Source organism: Protopterus annectens, chromosome 12.part0 (assembly GCF_019279795.1).
Source record: "Protopterus annectens isolate FY-2018-M chromosome 12.part0, PAN1.0, whole genome shotgun sequence".
NCBI lineage: Eukaryota > Metazoa > Chordata > Ceratodontiformes > Protopteridae > Protopterus > Protopterus annectens.
This window is the reverse complement of record NC_056746.1, coordinates 259,354,086-259,373,018: the sequence shown is the minus strand read 5'-3', so window position 1 is coordinate 259,373,018 and position 18,933 is coordinate 259,354,086. Positions and strand designations below refer to the sequence as shown.

At 42.2% G+C, this 18,933-nt stretch overlaps 1 protein-coding gene across 1 annotated transcript in view; it reads left to right on the top strand.

The window, feature by feature from the left end:
* The window catches only part of LOC122816492 (dynein axonemal assembly factor 8-like), a 3,534,829-nt gene that overhangs the window by 1,746,143 nt on the left and 1,769,753 nt on the right, over positions 1-18,933 (top strand). The window contains exon 13 of the mRNA XM_044089323.1: positions 7,285-7,401. Coding sequence (XP_043945258.1) covers positions 7,285-7,401 — 117 coding nt within the window. The remainder of the gene's footprint in view (positions 1-7,284; positions 7,402-18,933) is intronic.

The window sequence follows — 18,933 nt, the reverse complement described above, 5'->3', positions numbered from 1 at the left end:
AAAAAAAAAAAATAATAATAAGTTTGAAAGGTCTCAGCCCGTTTAAGTTAGAGGGCTGCAGTGGGCCCTTTTTAGTTAAAGGCATCTTGGTGGTGGTTTGAATTGTTTTAGTTTCTCCTTCCCAATGTTGAAGAAACAGCGTCAGTCCATTTAAGTTAGAGGATTTTTGCTGCCTGTTTTACTTGGAGGGCATCTTATTGTTCTTCTACTAATAGTTTTTCTCTCTCTTACTGGATTTCTATTTAAAAAAAAAAAGTTTTTTTTTCTGTAGTTAAAGTGTGTGTGTGTGTGTGTGTGTGTGTGTGTGTGTGTGTGTGTGTGTGTGTGTGTGTGTGTGTGTGCGTGTGTGTGCGTGTGTGTGTGCGTGCGTGTGTGTGTGTGTGTGCGTGCGCTCGTGTGTGTGTGTTTGTGCTCTTAGTTTTAAGCATGTATAAGAAGCATAAAGAAACCAGGCCTTCGGGTTTTAAAAATGTACTAGATGCAACCAGATAATGTCTATTTCTGACTCTCATACCATTTGTGTTTACTGTTTGGGAGCAGTACATCTTCAAGAGTCTTGCTCAGTCTGTCTCTTTTAACTCTAAAGTGCTGTTAGAGCATAAAAATAAATTGTGAGAGGTTACTTGCAGTTCCCCTTCTAAGAAGCTGTAGAAGAAGGTCAGGGTACTTCAGAATCAGTGAAATCTCCTTCATCCAAATCGGACAAGTCCACAAAAAGATCTCCTCCCTCTTCGGAAGTGGCAAAAACTGCTTCATCGGCTCCACCTTATTCGGTGCCACTGGAGTTTGAACTAAGGAGCTGGTTCCCAGAATTGAAGCCGGTTACTCCTGTATTGAGATCATCTATTTTACAATCAGTAAGATCTCCTATCCTTTCTTCTAAGTCCTCCAGGAGCTTTTCAGATGATGAGTTGGATAGGCTGGTGCATAGACTTCTGAAGATTCCAGGGCTGGCTACACTCCTCTCTGCTCCAACACCCAGGGATTTGGAGCCAACCATAACCGCTCCAGTCTTCAGACCCGGAATGCTTGGAACCAACTGATGTGGATCCATCGGTGCCGAGAACCATCTTGGTCTCTTTGGAACCGACATCTTCTCCAACATCCACGGTTCCGTCCAAGGAATTTAGGAGCCGAAGCTCTCCGGTAGGGTCTGGGGAGGGTGTTCAGAGAAGACAATTATCAGATCTGACCCAGCATCTTGGAGGTTTGGCATGGATGAGCTTGGCTTCTACATCAGCTTTCGAGTCGACCCCCTTGGTTCCAGGGATTTCTTCTGGCTCCTCGGAGCCAGAAGTATCTTTGGATCAGGGAGTGGGGGCTTTCAAGCTGATGAGTAAGGTACTGTCTCCTCAGACAGCCCCACTCAAGGGTTCCAACATTCCCCCCCCAAGGTATCGGTGTCTGTCCCTGTACCACACCATCCACAGACCAGCGGAGACCCTAGGCCTCAGGGTACCCCATCGGGTGAACCCCTCTTTTCTGAAACCTCTCCAGAATACCCTTCTGAAGAGGTGCCTCTAAAGAGACTTTCCAGGAGGAAGCCATTGGACTCCCATGATAAGTCAATCACCTCCGACATAGACCTCAGTGAGTTGGGGGGTCCCCACTATCGACCTTGGAGGATGTCTCCTTCACAGACATCCTAGAAATCCTTAAATAGAGAGGTAGCTGGAAGCCCATCAACCCTTATGATGAGGAGTCTGTAAAGGCCTTTGGGTCTCACCCTTCAGCCACTTGGGTGTCTCCGCCTTTCAACGAACTTATGGAATTAGTTAGTCGAAAGGGGTGAGAGTCTCCAGATGCAGCGGAGCCTGTCCCTAGGAGGCCAAATAAGTTTATCACAGCCCCCCTCAGATAAAGAATTCTTGACCAAGAGTATACCTGTAGATGCTATTGTTATGGCAGCTGCCACCAAAAAGTAACTTTCTGACACATCCTCTGCTGTCCATCCACTGAACAAGGAGTCCGTTATAATGGACAGATATGGGAAGCGCACATTTACTTCAGCGACTTTCGCACTCAGATCGCTGAACTATCTGATGCATTTTGCAAGGCTGCAAAGAGATGTACTAAAAGAGCTAGGAGATGCTCTACAAGGTTCAGTAGCTGCAGCGGTGTCAGACAAGCTTTCCTCTCAGCTGTCCACCTTAAATTCTGTGGTCAACTCCTCCATGAGGCTCATTTCTTATGCAGCAGATGGAGAGAGCAGAGCAGTGGGTTCAGGAATATCCCTAAGGAGACATTCCTGGATGTGCTTATGCGACTTTGCGGAACCGTTCAAATCTTCCTTTATCAATGCCCCATTTAACGGCTCGTCCTTTTTCAGGCCAAAGGTCAAGGAGATGCTAACCAGGTGTGAACAAGAAGGAAAGACTCTCTCTGCCACTGGCGTCCACTTTTCCGTACTGTCTACACATTATCCAAAAGGCCAGAAGGGGGGAGATGTGGTTTGTAAATCCCAGACAGTTTAACAGGACACATGTGGTGACTCTTCCCCCTGGGGCAGAGGGGGGAGTACAAATGGAAGACACCATCATCGCAGCAGAGGGGGTCCGCAAAACCAGGGTGACAGAGATTCCTTCCATGTTCGACCCTTTCAGCGCTCCTGAATGGAGGCCCATTTGTCCATCTGTGGAGGCAGTCATGGAGTCACTTATCCTTGTACCTAAAAGCCTGGCTGGAAATAACAAAATACATATGGGTGCAAGGGATCATATCCAGAGGATACTCCATACCATTTTCTATTCCCGTCTCAAACATAAAGAAGACCCCAGATGTTCCATCCAGTCAGGGTGATCTAGACAAAAGAGTCATCCAGAGAGTCCCCGCAGACCAAATAGGATCCAGAACTTACTCAAGGTTCTTTTTACTGCCAAAAAGAACAGGGGACTGGAGACCAATTTTTGATCTCAGCAGATTAAATGAATCAGTAAAAAAGACCAAGTTCTGGATGGTAACACTGCATTCCATTCTTCCCTTCTTGGGAAAAGACAGTTGGATGTGCTTCATAGACCTGCAGGATGCATACTACCACATAAAGATGGACAGGCTATCCAAGAGTCATCTGTGCTTCCAGCTGGGAGCCAGTCATTACCAGTTTTGAGTGCTGCCCTTTGGTCTCACTACAGCCCCCAGAGTGTTCACCAAGTACATGGCAGTAGTCACGGCTCATCTGAGGCATCTGGGATTCCGAGTGTTTCCCCGTCAAGATGACTAGATCATAACTCCCACCACCAAGCACCTACTACTGGAATCAGGAGACACCACTCTCTCTCTCTCTGCTCTCACCTGGAAATCACAGTAAATTATGAAAAATCTGCCTCATTGCCATCGCAACATATCGTGTTTATAGGAGCAGATCTAGACACAATAAACATGAAGGCAAAACTTCCTACAGAAAGAGTCCTAGTTCTGAGACACCAAGTCTCCAACCTCCTCTCCAAAATAAAAGTACAGGCAAAAACAGTCTTGAAAGTCTTGGAAACCATGGCAGCACCAATAACTTTAAGTTCCACTTGCACGCATGCACATGAGAATTCTACAGTGGTTGCTTTTTACCCAGGAGTTGTTACAGGATCTACCAATGTCTCACCAAATTCTGATAACAGATTCCTGCAAAAAGAACCTTCGCTGGTGGCTTCACTCTAGTCACATGACAACAGGTCAGCCATTTCTTCCCCTTCAACCGGTAGCCACAGTGACCACGGATGCCTCCCAGATAGGGTGGGGGGGGCATTATCTGGGCAGGACAGTTCAAAGCACGTGGCAGGATCACGAGGCCCATTTACACATCTATATCCTAGAGATGAGAGCAGTGCTTTTAACATTGCAGGCACTCCAGGACTCTCTTCCATTGGGAACAACTGCAATACAGACGGACAACATGTCGGTTGTCTAGTATATAAACAAACAAGAGGGAACCAGGTCTTACCCCCCTTTGTCGAGATGCCCTCAGATTATGGCAGTGGGCGATCTCCTCTCACCGCTTTCTCATAACAACTCATAACCCTGGGAGGTCCAACCTGATTGCAGATAAACTCAGCAGACCGATTTTCATGCCTCACGAGTGGTCCCTAAAACAAGAAGCAGCGGAGAAGATCTTCCACAAATGGGGCCAGCCTTGCTGTGATCTTTTTGCCACTCCCATGAATGCTAAATGCAGCAGCTTTTTTGCCCTGATCCCCACTCCGAGGGAGACTCCAAGGGATGCAGTTGTACATGATTGGCCCTTGGGGCTCCTTTATGCTTTTCCTCCCTTTTCACTGATACCCAAAGTTCTCCAGAAAGCCAGCTCATTGGGAAGCGAGTTGATTCTCATTGCTCCATATTGGACTCATCAGATTTGGTTCTCCTTCCTATGGCCTGGCCTCACCTTCAGGAGTTGCCGTGGGTTGACCCAGTTCCAGACCTTCTGACTCACATCCTCCACCCTTGTCTTCAAACCCTCAAAATGACAATTTGGCTGCTCCAATTCCGAATATAGCCAGGCTTCCTAACCTCCCTCATTCCATCAAGCATATATTGATCTCTTCTCATAAAGCATGAACAAGAAAATTATACATCAGCAAATGGAAAAGGTTTTCTTCATGGACATTGACATGACACATTGATCCTTTCTATGCTCCAATAACTTCTATCCTTGAATTTCTGGCAAATCTGTTTAATAAAGGAGCAGCTGCAGCTACCATTCATGTACAGTTAGCAGCAATTATCTAATTTCCATAGAGATTTTTGCCCCTAACTTGATGTCACACAAACTATGCAAAGCCGCCCTGAAGGGTACTCATTTGTTAAGGCCACCCATAAAAACAAGCCTACTACCACGGGACCTAAACCTGGTTCTCTTCTGCTTAATCCTTCTTCCCTTTGAACCTGCGTCATCATGTGATCTAAAATTTTGAACATGGAAAACAAGTAAGTTGGTGGCAATCACTTCTACCAGAAGAGTTTCAGAACTGCAAGCTTAATCGATTAAGCCACCATATATGATTTTTCATAGAGATATGGTTTCTCTTCGAACAAACCCATCCTTCCTGCCAAAAGTATGTCCAGATGGTAATCCAAATCAGTCCGTAGAGTTACCAGTTTTCTTCCCCAACCATTGCAACACAGCAATATGAGCTTCATCAATTGGGCATACATAGGCAATTACATTTTTACTTGCATAGAACAAAGGATTACAGAAAATCTGATCAGTTGTTTGTGTCATTCTCAGAAGCAAAGAAAGGTGCCCCTATATCTAAGGTCACTCTTTCAAAATGGCTCTCAGATTGTGTCACTTTTATGTCTAAATTTAATAACTTGATTCTCCCCTTTTAAAGCCAAAGCTCATTCTACAAGAGCCATAGTAACTTCTTCTGCCTTTATAGCTAGACTTCCACTTGATAGTATCTGTGGTGCTGTGGCTTGGGCAATACTTCATACCTTTATAACTCATTACAAAGTAGATTTGGCCTCAAGGGACAGGGCCTCCTTTGGGTCCACTGTCCTGAAAAATATAATCCCATGAGCCACCCAAGAAATATGGTGCTAGGGACGCTATCCCAACTAGTAAGAATGAGGGCGAGATAGGACAACATAACATAAAGAAGTTGTGTACTCACCATAACGTTCCATGTTTATTCATCTCGCCTTCATTCTTACATCCCACCCTCCTATCCCCCTACCAGTGGCTGCTGGAGAACAAAGATGTTCTTTCCTCGCAAGTGTGTCTCTGACCTTCTTCATTGTCTTCTTGAGATGTATTTGATAGTACCTTAGGTACTTACGGTTATCAGCAAATAAGATCTGGGGAGCTTCACTACAGCACGAGGGGAAAGGGATACAGCCACGAACTAGTGGAAGACCTCGAGCTTTAGTATGCGGCCGAGTTGGAACCAGGGATCGGTTCCGAACCCAACCAGTAAGAATGAAGGCGAGGTGGACAACAAACATGGAACTTTATGGTGAGTACCTAACTTCTTTTTTTTATACTTTTGCCCAGTTCCTAGGAATATTTTACTCACTTGCAAAATTCAGAGGAGAACTAGGGACCCAGAAAGTGCTGTGTCTTTAGGCCCTTTATCTACTGACTCCTTCCAGGCGATCTTCATTTAGAAGAAAGCTAGTTCTGCCTTGGGGGAAGGAAGATAATTATCACCCCGCATCCTTGCTGCTTCACTAACCCATGTGGTTTCTAGAGTTTTGTTATGGAACTCTTGGGGATACTGTAAATTACCATGAAGTTTCTACTAGGGGCACTTGTGCACCTGTGTCTCAGTGGTCCTCTCTTTGGGTAGAGAATGCCCCCTTCCTCTTAGCCTCTTGATTTTGGAACAACTATTGACTAATGTTAGATATCTGTTTGGAACAACTATTGACTAATGTTAGAGATCTGTTTGATCTGGCCAAAATGGGTGTTTCAGCCATTTTTGCTGCATAAAAGTGCAGTTTTAGATAGAACTCTTCCTCAACATAGTCTGTATAGTTTTAGTAACAAGATTATCTCTATCTTCCTCACATTTTCTTATCTGGGTGTGGCAGTTGCCAGACAGATTTAGTTTTAGTGATTTGCCATCTTCCTTGTCCTTTGACATCAATTTGTTAACCATACATTGTTCATGTTCTCAAAGGGCATTTCCTTAGATGGTAGCTGCATTTTGTGTATGGTGCAAAAATGTGTCTATTGCAGATATTTCCTCTTTGAAAACTTTGGTTTCATTGCATTTGTTCACTAAGTTTTATCATTTGCATCTCCACTCCTGAAGTAGAATATTTGCATGCACATCTTTGTTGCTAGACTTTGCCTTTTCAGTTCTTATCACTAAGTGTGATGATTTATCATTTTATCTGAATTATCTGTTACGTTCTGTGATTATTTTTTTTAGTTGCAGTTTCTGCAAAGGGAAATGTTTAAATGTATGTGTATTTTGGTTTCCAAAATATCCTTCATTCTAGTATATATTTTTTGATAATTATCAGAATTCCTGTTCATTAGTAATGTATTATTTATTTATTTATTTAATGAGTCCTTGACGAAAAGTGATTTTTAATTATGTATCTGTTCAATAAATTTCAAATGTACTGGTGGACTTGAACAATGTGATACTTTTAATATACATAGCTAGTAATTAGTATTTAATAGATTTAGAGTAATTGCTGACAGGAAAGCTCAAGTACTTGGTAGCTTTGGGTGTATATGGGAAAGCAGAATGCAGCTGTAAGTTGATGTAACAAAATTGTCATTTAGAGTGGAATGTCAGTTGGTTTTCTTTTTCTTTAAGCACATCTCCTGTCTTTTAGGCTGTACGAAAAGCGTTTGATCCCTGGAATGGGTTTTATTGGCAGACAGTTGAGACTAGTGAATGTTTTGGGTTTGGTCTTGGTGACACTGAAGATATCCTGATTAATCAGACTGAGGTAAGATTGGGCATGTACTTCACTATTACATCATATAACATTAGACACTGGGTGCTACAGTTAAGTACCTGCACACAGGTATTCTTTCTATTTAGAAAATAGCTTTGTTAAATTTCATTGTTTACTTAAACAGAATGTAGTATTCTGATACATTTCCAGTTTTACCTTTGGCACGGGAATCAAACAATGCCCATTGTTAGATCATTGTGCAATATGCTAAGCTTTATAGGACATCCTAACAAGAGGTGGACCAGATAGCCATTTTTCCAAGGCTTTAGCTCTCCCTCCACATGTCCTACCCACTGATATGCATGAGGACTGCAGTGAAAACCAGTGGTTCAGTTGCCAAGTCCTTCAGAACTTCCCTGTCACTGGCTTTGGAAGATCGTTGGAAAGCTAGCTCTTTTTCTAATTTTGACAGACAAGTTGCCCATTAGGATTACCTTCTACACATTTTTGTTAAAAAGTGTTTCTATTTGGCTGCATCTGTTCATTTATTTATTGCATTTGTTTACTAAGATAGTCCGACTGGGCAGAAAGCTACTCTTTTTCAGCAAAGGGCAGGGGAGAAAAGTTCCATAAAAATTCCAGCATTATGTAAAGAACATAGTAAGTAGAGGTATAGAGGTAATTATCAAGTATGCAAAATTTAAACAGAGTATCCTTAATTAATAGCTGCATCATCTAATGAAGTATGAAACTTTCTATTGGGAGAAAAGATATGAACAAAGCATTACATAAAGTCCACAGTAAACAGAAGTATATAGTAATCAACAAATATACAACACTTAAATAGACTATCATTAATTAATAGTAGCAGCATCTAAAGTGATATGAAATATATTTAGAAATTAACTTGCTAGAAGGTTAGAATGGAGGAAAACGGAGAATTAGAATTAAGAGGTGAGAAAGAATGTTTTAGGCTGGATAGAAGGAAGAAGAGGGGAGATGCAGAGGACAAGGAGTAATTTTGAGCCAATAACTAAGGATGTAGTTACCATTGTCGCCTCACAGCAAGAGGTTCTCCCGTTCGATTCTCGGCTGGAGCACCTTCTGTGTGGAGTCTGCATGTCCTCCCAGCGGTCAAATGATGTGTAACGACATGCATGTAGGTGCGTGCGTGAATGGGTGTGCCTTCTTTGAATGTTGGGCGTCAGGCTGGCAACTCGGCACCGTAAAAATCAACTGCTAATCATTAGCAGACCGGAGTTCTGCTGGAGTTCTGCTGTGGCGACCCCTAACCGGGATAAGCCAAAAGACATACATAGTGTTTGGAAAGGAAATGAAGAAGTAAAGGGCACTACATTTATCATCCAGAAGTTGTGCATGTACAGTGCCAGGTGTCTTTCAGGTGTTCTCTTTGTTGTGCCTTAGAAAAGTTGTGTTTGCTTTATTTTCTGAAGAGAGGAAGGAAGTTACAAATTTTGGCCAGGAAAGAATATGAGTCAATGGTTGTTTTTTTTTTTTTTTTTAGCTTTTGTAACAGTTAATAACATTTTGTGTGTGGATGTCAGCTGTGCATGTGGGTTATAAAGTTGAAGAATATTTTTCAAACTAAGGCATTTGTCTGGATAATAGAGGAATTTGTAGGAAGTGACAAATTGGGAAAGTATAAGGTATTGGCTTGGCTCTAACCATTGATGTTTGTTGTAAGGCTAGACAAGGATGTGTCTTATAATGATGATCAGAAGCATAGCTGGCATAGCCAGTACCCTGTACTGGTATCAAGAACCAGTACCCTACCCCACAGCTATTCAAGTGAAGAGCAATTCAACTGAAGAGCAAAAAAAAAAAGGGAGGGGGGCACTTCATTGTAATTAGCCAATCACTACATTGTAGCGATCGGCTTAGATACATGCCCCCCCCCAAGCTCTTCTGTTGAAGAGCAACCCAAAAAAAACACTTTACTGTAATAAACTGATGACTACATTGTAGCCATCGGCTTATTACAGTTTGATCCATCGTCCATGCCCCTCCCTTGAGCCCTTCCATTGAAGAGCAGGAAAAGAAAAAGGCCGTTCCTTCTAATGGCACACTGTCCCTCTCTCCTTCCCTAGCCATTCAGGTCACATTTCTGTGCCCTGCCCCCAACCCTCCTCCTGCATTTTTTATGGAAAAAATTATTTCTGCTTTTAAACTGTAGCCAACAGTTGCTACAGTTTATACTCTGCCTGCACAGAGCACTATGGTGCTCATGTTTTACTTAAAAAAATAAATAAATTATTTTAAACTGTAGCAAACTGTGCTCATGTTGTAGTTAAAAATAAATCAATAAATTCGTTTAAACTGTAGCAAACTGCTTACTACAAATGTAGCAGTCAGTTGCTACAGTTTATATCCTGCCTTCATGGAGCACTATACCGCTCAGGTTTTTGTTAAAAGGAAAAAAGAGAGATTTTTTTTACACTGTTAAACTGTAGCAAGCTGCTTGTTACAGTTTAGACCACACACACAGTGCTATACACTTTTAAAAGCCAGTATTGCATTAAAGAGGCATCCAGATCAATAGATTGGGCCCTCCCAAAACTTTGCACCCAGCACAGTTGCCCTTCTCATCCAGTCCTTGCTGATGATGTTGACAGGAGATTTTCACACCTTATTATAGCACAATTCCAATAGTCAGAGGTGAGTGGATTGTAGGTTACAAGATGGGAGCAGCGTAAAGCAGTATAAGGATGAGAAGGGATTGAGCAGTACTTTTTCTGGCATTATCTGTGTGCTCCTAGCTTTTGGTGTGTGTTTTTTACTACTTGATTTATATGATGATTAAAATTTGATGATGTCCTTCTCATTCTGCTTCATTGATGGGTTCCGATCTGACCAGTAGGTACAGAGGTGATTCCAGTGCTCTGAGCGTTATCTTAACAGATAAGTGATTACTTCAACTTATTTCTTCTTAAAACCCTTCAACTTTAATGTATATAACTTATATATAACTTCCTCCCTCTTTATTAGTGTACGAGGTTGTTAGGTCTCCTCTTTTCCTCCACCTGTCCTCTCACTTTGGGCCTTAGAACGCCTTTTACTTTACTGTAAAACAGTTTTTTTTTTTTTTGTAGTTGTTTTGTTTCTTACAGATGGATAAACTGACAGGATGTAAATGGTGCACTGAGTGTGAGAGGAAGATTCCACATTCTGACCCACTTGACAAATGTGTTTGTTGTTTAGGAGCGGCCCACTTGGATTCCCTTTGCAAAATGTGCGAAGGGTTCAATCCTCAGGCCATTCAGGAAAGGAAAAATAAGCTAATTTTGAAGGGCCTTTTGCCCAGTCTTTTATCTTTTCCAGGGGCTCAACCTCCCCCTCTAGGGACTTGCAGGGTTCTGAGGCTAAGAAGCGCTCCCAAAAGGACTCTAGGGCATCTTTGGAGCCTCCTGGTAAACTACCAAAAGAGTCGAATCTGTGAATGTTAGTGCCGAGATCCATGTCTGCTGCTTTGGATCCAGTAGACTTGACGGATCTGAATGGGCCTTCTTCTGGACGGGAGTCCTCCAAGTCAGAGCTGACTCCACCATCTCGCCATCTTACCTCTACTGCTTTTTTGGATCTTAAGGGATCGTATCCAGGCACTCAAACTGCTCCTTAGCACCAGAAATCCCCGGATCCAGAGTCTAGGATTCAGCCGCCTGGGAGATTTATCATATCTGTCTCCCCCACTGTGCAGATGAAGATTCATCAGACTCCTAGGCATTCATGACCCTCTTCAGTGGCTTCTTCCAGATCTCCTAGAAGCCTATACGATGACATGGACAAAATGGTTAGGTCCATTATCAAGGATTCAGATGGGGTAATTCCAGCACCATCCCCTCATGGATCCGAGAGTGTCCCTGCCACTTCCTTTTCCAATCTGAGTAGTGGTTTCAGAACCCCAGGACAGCAGTCTTCCAAAGGATTTGGGGATGGATCAGAGGACCTTTGTTTCCTCGACTCCGACCGTTACCATGATTACCTCTACTCTGAGATCCTTGGATCAGAGTGAGTCCTGGATCTGTGATATCGTGGCTGGATCCAAGGGGTGGGGTTCAGTTCTGATTTAATCAGCTCTTTCCCTTCCCCTTGGAGCTTCGGCCCTCAACAGTGCGGGTCCAGTTCTGTCTGGAGTCAGGGTTCTGGGATGCGTCTATCTTCTTCATTGGGGTGTCAGCCCCAAGGGAGTGGGAAAGGGTGTCCCTGGGACCTTTGGCTTTCCGTGTTTTGGAAAAGGCCTTCTGTGCAGGAAGAGTACCAGATCCTTTGACTTCTGCTCCTCCCTGTGTTCCTGCATTGTATCTGGGTCTTGAACCTTCCATTTCTGTCCAGGATCAGCCCGCCTTTAGGGACCTCCAGACCCTTCTACCTTCCAGCTGAGATGGCCCCTTCCTCTTCTGACTCCTCTCCTGAATATCCCACAGAGGAGATTCCATGAAAGAGGACATGCAAAAGGAGTCATTTGGACTCCTCAGTGGAGTGCTTACCCAGGATACAGATTACGATGAGGGAGAAGGGTCTCCAAATCAACACCAGACGATGTCTCCTTTGCAGACATCTTGGAAATTCTAAAGTAAAGATGCGGCTGGTAGTCCAAAAACCCTTCTTCGGAGTAGTCCATATTCCTGGAGGCCTTCAGGGTGGGCCATTCTACATCTTGGGTATTCCCTCCAGTGGATGCAGTTATAGATCTTGGTGCCTGCCGGACCTGCTGGACACTATAAAGCCAGTACCAAAATGCCCAGACAAAATCCTTTCTCCCCCCAAAGATTGAAACTTTTGGAGTAAGGGCATCCCAGTTGATGCTGTGGCGGTGGCAGCAGCTATAAAGAAAGAGCTGACGCAACACAACTTTACTGTCCACCCATTGAACAGGAGTCAAGAGCGCTGGACAGGTTCAAGAAGCCCACCTTTGCTTCAGCAACTTTTTCACTTAGAGCGCTTAAATTCTTGGCACATTTTATTTGCCTACGGTGAGAACTGGTTAAGGAACTTTCTGAGTCCTTGGTGGAGTGCATGCTTAAGGAGGATCTTGATAAGGTTTCTCCAGAGCTAACCACTCTTACTTCCCTGGCAAATTCTTCCATGAGGCTCATTTCCCATTCAGCGGAAGGATCCTCTAGGGCAGCTGGCACTGGCATTACGATACGTAGACATGCATGGAAGAGGCTTTGTGATTTTGCGGTCCCCTTTAAGGTGTCTTTTCTCAATGCCCCTTTTGATGGTTCTTCCTTGTTTGGACCATGAATTAAAGACTCCCTTACCTGCAGTGAGCAAGAAGGTAAGGCCTTGTCTGCCATGGGGATCAAGTTTTCCACCCCTCAACATAACCTGCTCAAGGAATCAAAGAGGGGCTAAAAGTCTTAGTTCCAAAAGTTCCAAGGATGTTTTCCTAATCAAAGTGGAGACTACCCCTCCAGAGGCAGAGGAAGAGGCTTTAATGGGAGATGCTGCCCTATAGGTAGAGGGGGCCTGCAAAATCAGGGCTTTAGTGAACTCTTTTCCGATAAGCTCTTTCAGCACTGCCCAACTGTTCAGCTTTGAAGACAGTCAGGGATGTTTTTCTTTGCACCCAGATGCCTGGATCCAAATAACAAATGCTTGGGTATAAAATATAATATCCAAAGGCTATTACATTCTCTTTTCTCTAGCTCCTCCAAAAATTCAAAGTAAGCTCCCCGACATTCCACCCAGCCAGAGGAAGTTGGCAGTTCTAGAAATCAAAAAATTACTGCAAAAGCGAGTCATCCAAGAGGTCTCAGCTGAACAGAGAGGATCCAGAACTTACTCCCATTTCTTTTTGGTGCCAGAGAAAATAGGGGACCTCAGGCCTATCTTGCACCTAAGCAAACTCAATTTATAAGTAAAGAAAGAGGAGTTCCAGATTGTTACGGTTCAGTCTGTCCTTTCATTGCTAAGGAAAGACAATTGGATGTGCTCTGCGGACTTGAAGGACATGTACTATCACATAAAAATAGATAGATGTTCCAGAAGTCACCTGTGCTTCCTCATTGGAGTCCGTCACTTCCAATTCAGATCTCTGCCCTTTGATCTTACCACAGCACCCCGGGTGTTTACCAAATGCATGGCAGTGGTCGCAGCTCATCTCTGACTGCAAGGGTTTCAGGTATTCCCATATCTAGATGATTGACTCCTAACTGCCCCCACCCATTGTCAACTATCTCAGGCCAGGGATTATCTCTACTGGATATCCCATTTTTTGGGCATCACCATAAATCCAGAAAAGTCACAGTCATTGCTGGTTCAGACTTTGGAATTTATCAGACCCCAGCTGAACAACATTACAGAGATAGATTCCTTGCCCCAACATGGCATCAGCACCTTGACTCTTCAGGTCCAGGGTATAATATCTCATCCATCTCCTCCTGCCAGATTGATTCTATGGGCCCTGGAATCTATGGCAGATGATATAATCTTGGTACCTCTACAAAGGACACTGGCTGTTCAGTGGTCTGTTGCACACTAGTCCCTATCTTTTCCTATCAGGTTGACCAATATTTGCAGACCTCATCTAGAATGATGGATTCACTCTGACCTCTCTTTCGGCAGACCTTTCATCCTTCCCCTTCCAATAGCCATAGTGACCACAGATGTTTCCCTGCTAGAGTGGGGGTGGGGGCACTTCAAGGGGAAGAAGGTCCAAGGCACGTGGACACACCTAGAGACCAGATTGCATATCACTGTCCTAGAGATGAGAGCAGTCCTTTTCTTGCAAGCCTTTTAGGATGCTGTCATCTGGGGACCATTGGGATTCATACAGACAACATGTCGATAGTCTGTTATATCAACAAGCAAGGAGGAACCTGTTCATACTCACTTTGCATGGAAGCCATGAGGGTTTGGGAATGTGCGATCTCTTCACACTGGTTTCTAATTGCAACACATGTACCAGGGAAATCCAGCGTATTAGCAGATAGGCTCATCAGGTCCATTTTGATGCCTCATAAGTGGTCCCTCAAGCAAGTCAGTAGCGAACAAGATATTCTGTTGTTGGGGTCACCCCTGCTGTGACCTCTTTGCTTCTCCTCACAACAACAAAGTGCAGCATCTATTTTGCTCTGATTCCCCCCTTCCGTAATTGGCCCTGGGTCTCCTTTATGCTTACCCCTTGCTACCACTGATCCCGAAATTTCTTCAGAAAGTCAAACAGTTGAACCACTGTGATCCTCATTGCCATCTTTTGGCCTCATCAGATTTGGTTCCCCTTCCTCTGTTCTCACCTGAGATGTCCTCCATGGATACTGGAACCCGGACAGGATCTCCTAATGCACCCCACACTAGGACCCCACCTGGACTTCCCCACGCTTAAGTTAACCCCTTGGTTTCTCCAGTTCCCATGACTGCGAGAGGGTCCAGGTGTTCCTCGCCAGTCAAGGCTATCATTTTAGCTTCCCAGAAAGCATCCACCAATGGAGTATATAAAAGCAAGTGGAGAAGATTCTCTGTTTGGGTTGCTAATCACCACATTGATGCCTTCTCAGGGCCTGTTTCTTCAATCCTTTCATTTCTTGATTCTTTATTTAAAGAAGGTTTTAGTTTGGCAGCTATTAAACTCCACTTAGCTGCCCTATCTAATTTTCATTTGGGATTATCTTCCAAATCTATTGCTTCAACCAGGTTATGTAAGACCTTTATGAAAGGTGTTTTTCCTTCTCAGACCTCCGATGAAAGACCAGACACCTCCATGGGATCTGACTGTCATCTTGCAAGGTTTGACTCAAAAACCCTTTGAACTGGCTAGTGATTGTGACGATCTGACTGTCATCTTGCAAGGTTTGACTCAAAAACCCTTTGAACTGGCTAGTGATTGTGACTTGAAATATTTATCCTGAAAGTCTGCTTTTCTTATAGCTGTTACTTTTGATTACTGGCTCAGAGTCACAGCATCCTCAAAAACTTCATTATCCACATCTATATCAGAAAGCTAAAAATAGCAAATGTCTTCTATCGAACTTAAAAACGCAAAACCTTAAAATGTTGAAGGAACAGATCAGCGAATTATTCCCCAAGGAAAAAAAATTGTTGATAAAAAGCAATCTACAGGCAAAATAAAGTGGGGGGCTGTGCACCCCCCCAACTTAAATATACCAAATCTGAGATTCCACCACAGTGGAGAAAACAGCAAAGTCTGGAGAACAGCCCATCGATTTTTTTCCCTGGGAAAAAAAAATCGATGTTCCGTGCCTTTGACATTTTCAGGTTTCGCGTTTTAAAGTTCGATATAAGTGTGTTCACTAATTTAAGAGTTTGCTCTTCTGATAGGAACCCCATCATCCTATCGACAACATACTTTGTCAAGCTTCGAGATGATCAGGGAAGACAAAGCCAGTGAGGAAGGTCGTAAATATATTTTCTCTTGTAAGACTAGAGAATGCAGTCTGGGGCTCACCGGTTCCAGGGAAAACGGGGGCTGAAATGAGGATGGTCAGGACTGGGAGGCTGTCAGTTCCAATGTCCCAGCTGACAGATCTGAAGGCCTTTTTAGAATCAATGGAGATTTGTCTATCCTTTACTTTGGATTTACTCCTTTCTTTCTCCTTACCCTTTTCATTATTAGAAGCCTTGTCTGAAGATCAAGCCGTATCTTGCTTCTTAGCAGGGGAAGAGGAAGAAGAGGCTCCAGATGACGTAGTCCCTGTCTGTGGAGGGAGAAGTGCTTTCACCAACAATTTGTTTCAATGAGTTGCAAAGGTCTGGTGCTAAAGAATGTAGAAGAACTACATTGTGTATGCAAGTGGGCAGCCCGAGGCAATACACACCCAAGTGTGAGGATCCTGAGGGGGCAGTTTGTAGCCACACTTAGAACACTTTTTAAAGGCTTGCAATTCAGCCATGAAAACACCAGGATGACAGAAAACACTAGCCAAAATATAACTATGTATTACCAAAACAATAGTAATATAAACTTTATTTAACCATGATAATTGAAGAATGTTACTGCTAGTACTATTCAAAAATGGGAAAAAAGATTAATCTTTAAATACCTCTGATCAACACACTGCTAAGCTAAGATACAAGAATAACACCAACGCTAAAGGGAGACAAGTCTCCCTGCAGAGGAGCTGTAAGAGATTAAGCTATTTAACTATAATTCTACAGAAATCCAACAGTTTTGAAAAACACTAAAGGATACGAGCCCGCAAAAACACATCTGGATGCTTCAGTCATCAAACAAGATCTGAGGTATTGAACTGCAGTACAGGGACTTGTGGGTAGGAGAGGAGTCAGAGCCTTGAAACCATGAAGGTTTCTAATTTGATGCCGAAGTCAGATCCAATTGGATATGACATCCCATATGTTGAATTACATGAAAACAGACAACACTGGATCATCTCTTAACCAATATCAAAATGTTTGGAACTTAGTCTTAACACTTTTCCCAAGATTTATCCAAAGCTTTTCATATGGTAACCTACCAGAAACTGCTTCAAAAACTAGCTTGCTGAGGAATATATGACACTTCCCTATCTTGGTTCTCGAGCAACCTCTCAATAGGCAACAAGCAAAAAAAAAAAAAAAAATGGTAAAATGACATTTCCTCTTTCCTTCCCAATACAGTGGGTGTACCTTAAGGAGCCATTTTAGGTCCCCTGTTGTCCATTGTATTCATTAATAATCCTCACCTAGCTTCCAAACAAGCCACTATCATACACACAACTGCTCCTTAACCCTAAAAACACAAAACTGATCCTCTTTACCCCAAAACATTCAAATGACTACAAAAACATCAACATAGAACTAACAAGTCAAACTAAGCTTTTGGGAGTCATTAGTGACAAAAGGTTAACATTATTAGTTATGTAAACGGTGAAAAGATAAAGAAACGTTCCCAACGAAATAAATACCTCTCGGCTCACGGTTAATATAATAACAGTTATTCCAAGTAAAACGGCTAAGAAGTAACCAAAGCGTAGCAATAACTCCAAAATAAACTGTTCACTAAACAAACAAAACGTTCAAATTTGTAAAATAAAACCTGTTTTTTAATTTGTATACAGAAAGGTAAGCGCGTTCACATAAGCTTCATCAGACCATTAAAATTTGAAATTCATCATTCTGCCTTTATATATACATCACATGTTAAATCTTGTTAATCAATTTAACATTTAAAGTAACATTCAAATCAAAACGCATTAAAATGAAAAGCCATTCAGTTAAAAACAATAAAACGAAATACAATAATACTATGATTACATTACTTCTATATAGCTTTTAAAGGAATTTATATAAACAGCTCTTGTTTACTAACCTACTACTGCTGTTTTAGCATACTCTAAACTCTTTGCTTTAATATCATACTGACCATACATAGAATGCTTAAAAACATTCAACGTATACAAACCATAAATTATATTTGATGTATATATATGTATACAAACACATGTAACTCTATGGCCACATGTTATTTCCCTTTCTTTGTAAATCTAAGCAGGACTTGCTAAAATCCATTAGTTATGTTATCTTATCGATAAAATAAGGCTAGCCTTCAAATTGTTTCCTACAAATATGGTGAATGCAATTGTCACATTTGTCCAATGTTCTTTAACCATTCTATGGAGACAAATGGCTCGGTACGATCAACCAGTGCATCCCCTGTAGCTTAAAACACAATACACACTAGTTCTACATTGTCCATAAGTGCCTCTCATACGATAAGTCCATAAATTATGGTTCTACATCTAAAAGCCAAGGCTATTGATGCCATTTCCAATATATACATATATATATATATATATATATATATATATATATATATATATATATATTAGTAACATTACTATGCTATCTCAGCTTGCAATATTCAGTACTATAAGTCTGTACTTAGCCAACTCAAAGCATATAGCCATCAAACTCATCCACTACGTTGCTATAAATATTACGCTGATGCTGCTGGTCACAGTCAATCAGCCGGCATATCCCCTAGAATTTATAGAGTATTAATACACAAGTGGTCCCAGCCATGCACAAGCGCGGTACATATTTTGAGTAAGTAGTATATTTCTCTCACTGATTTTAATGGTGCGTCTGATCCAAAAACTGATGTCACAATACTGTAAAGCGTCAAGTTTAAATACGCTACAGATATGGCTGTTAGACACCTCTTGCGAGCCAACAATACATAGCTCCAGTGCTGGGGCACTATCAGATCACAAAGTATAAACAACAAAGCATGCATTACTCATTACCGTAAGTGTGTATATAGTCGATGTAATCATCACATTCATCCATTACGTTACTATAATTATTTCGCGAATGCTGATGGTCTCAGCTAACTGACCAATGTGTCCCCTATGTGTTATATTGCTATATAGTGTCAAATGTAAATACTCTACGAATATAACTACTAATTACCATATATAAATTGACAATATATAACATCAGTGCCAAAGCACCATCAGGTTAAAAATTACAAGCTCCTATGTCACTGCGTCAACCTATAACACGCAACAACAACTAGACCCCTAACTACATGTGCCTTTCTTCAGCTGCTTAATCAGAAAAAGCCACCTAGATCTACTACATTATTTCATGATATGACAACAG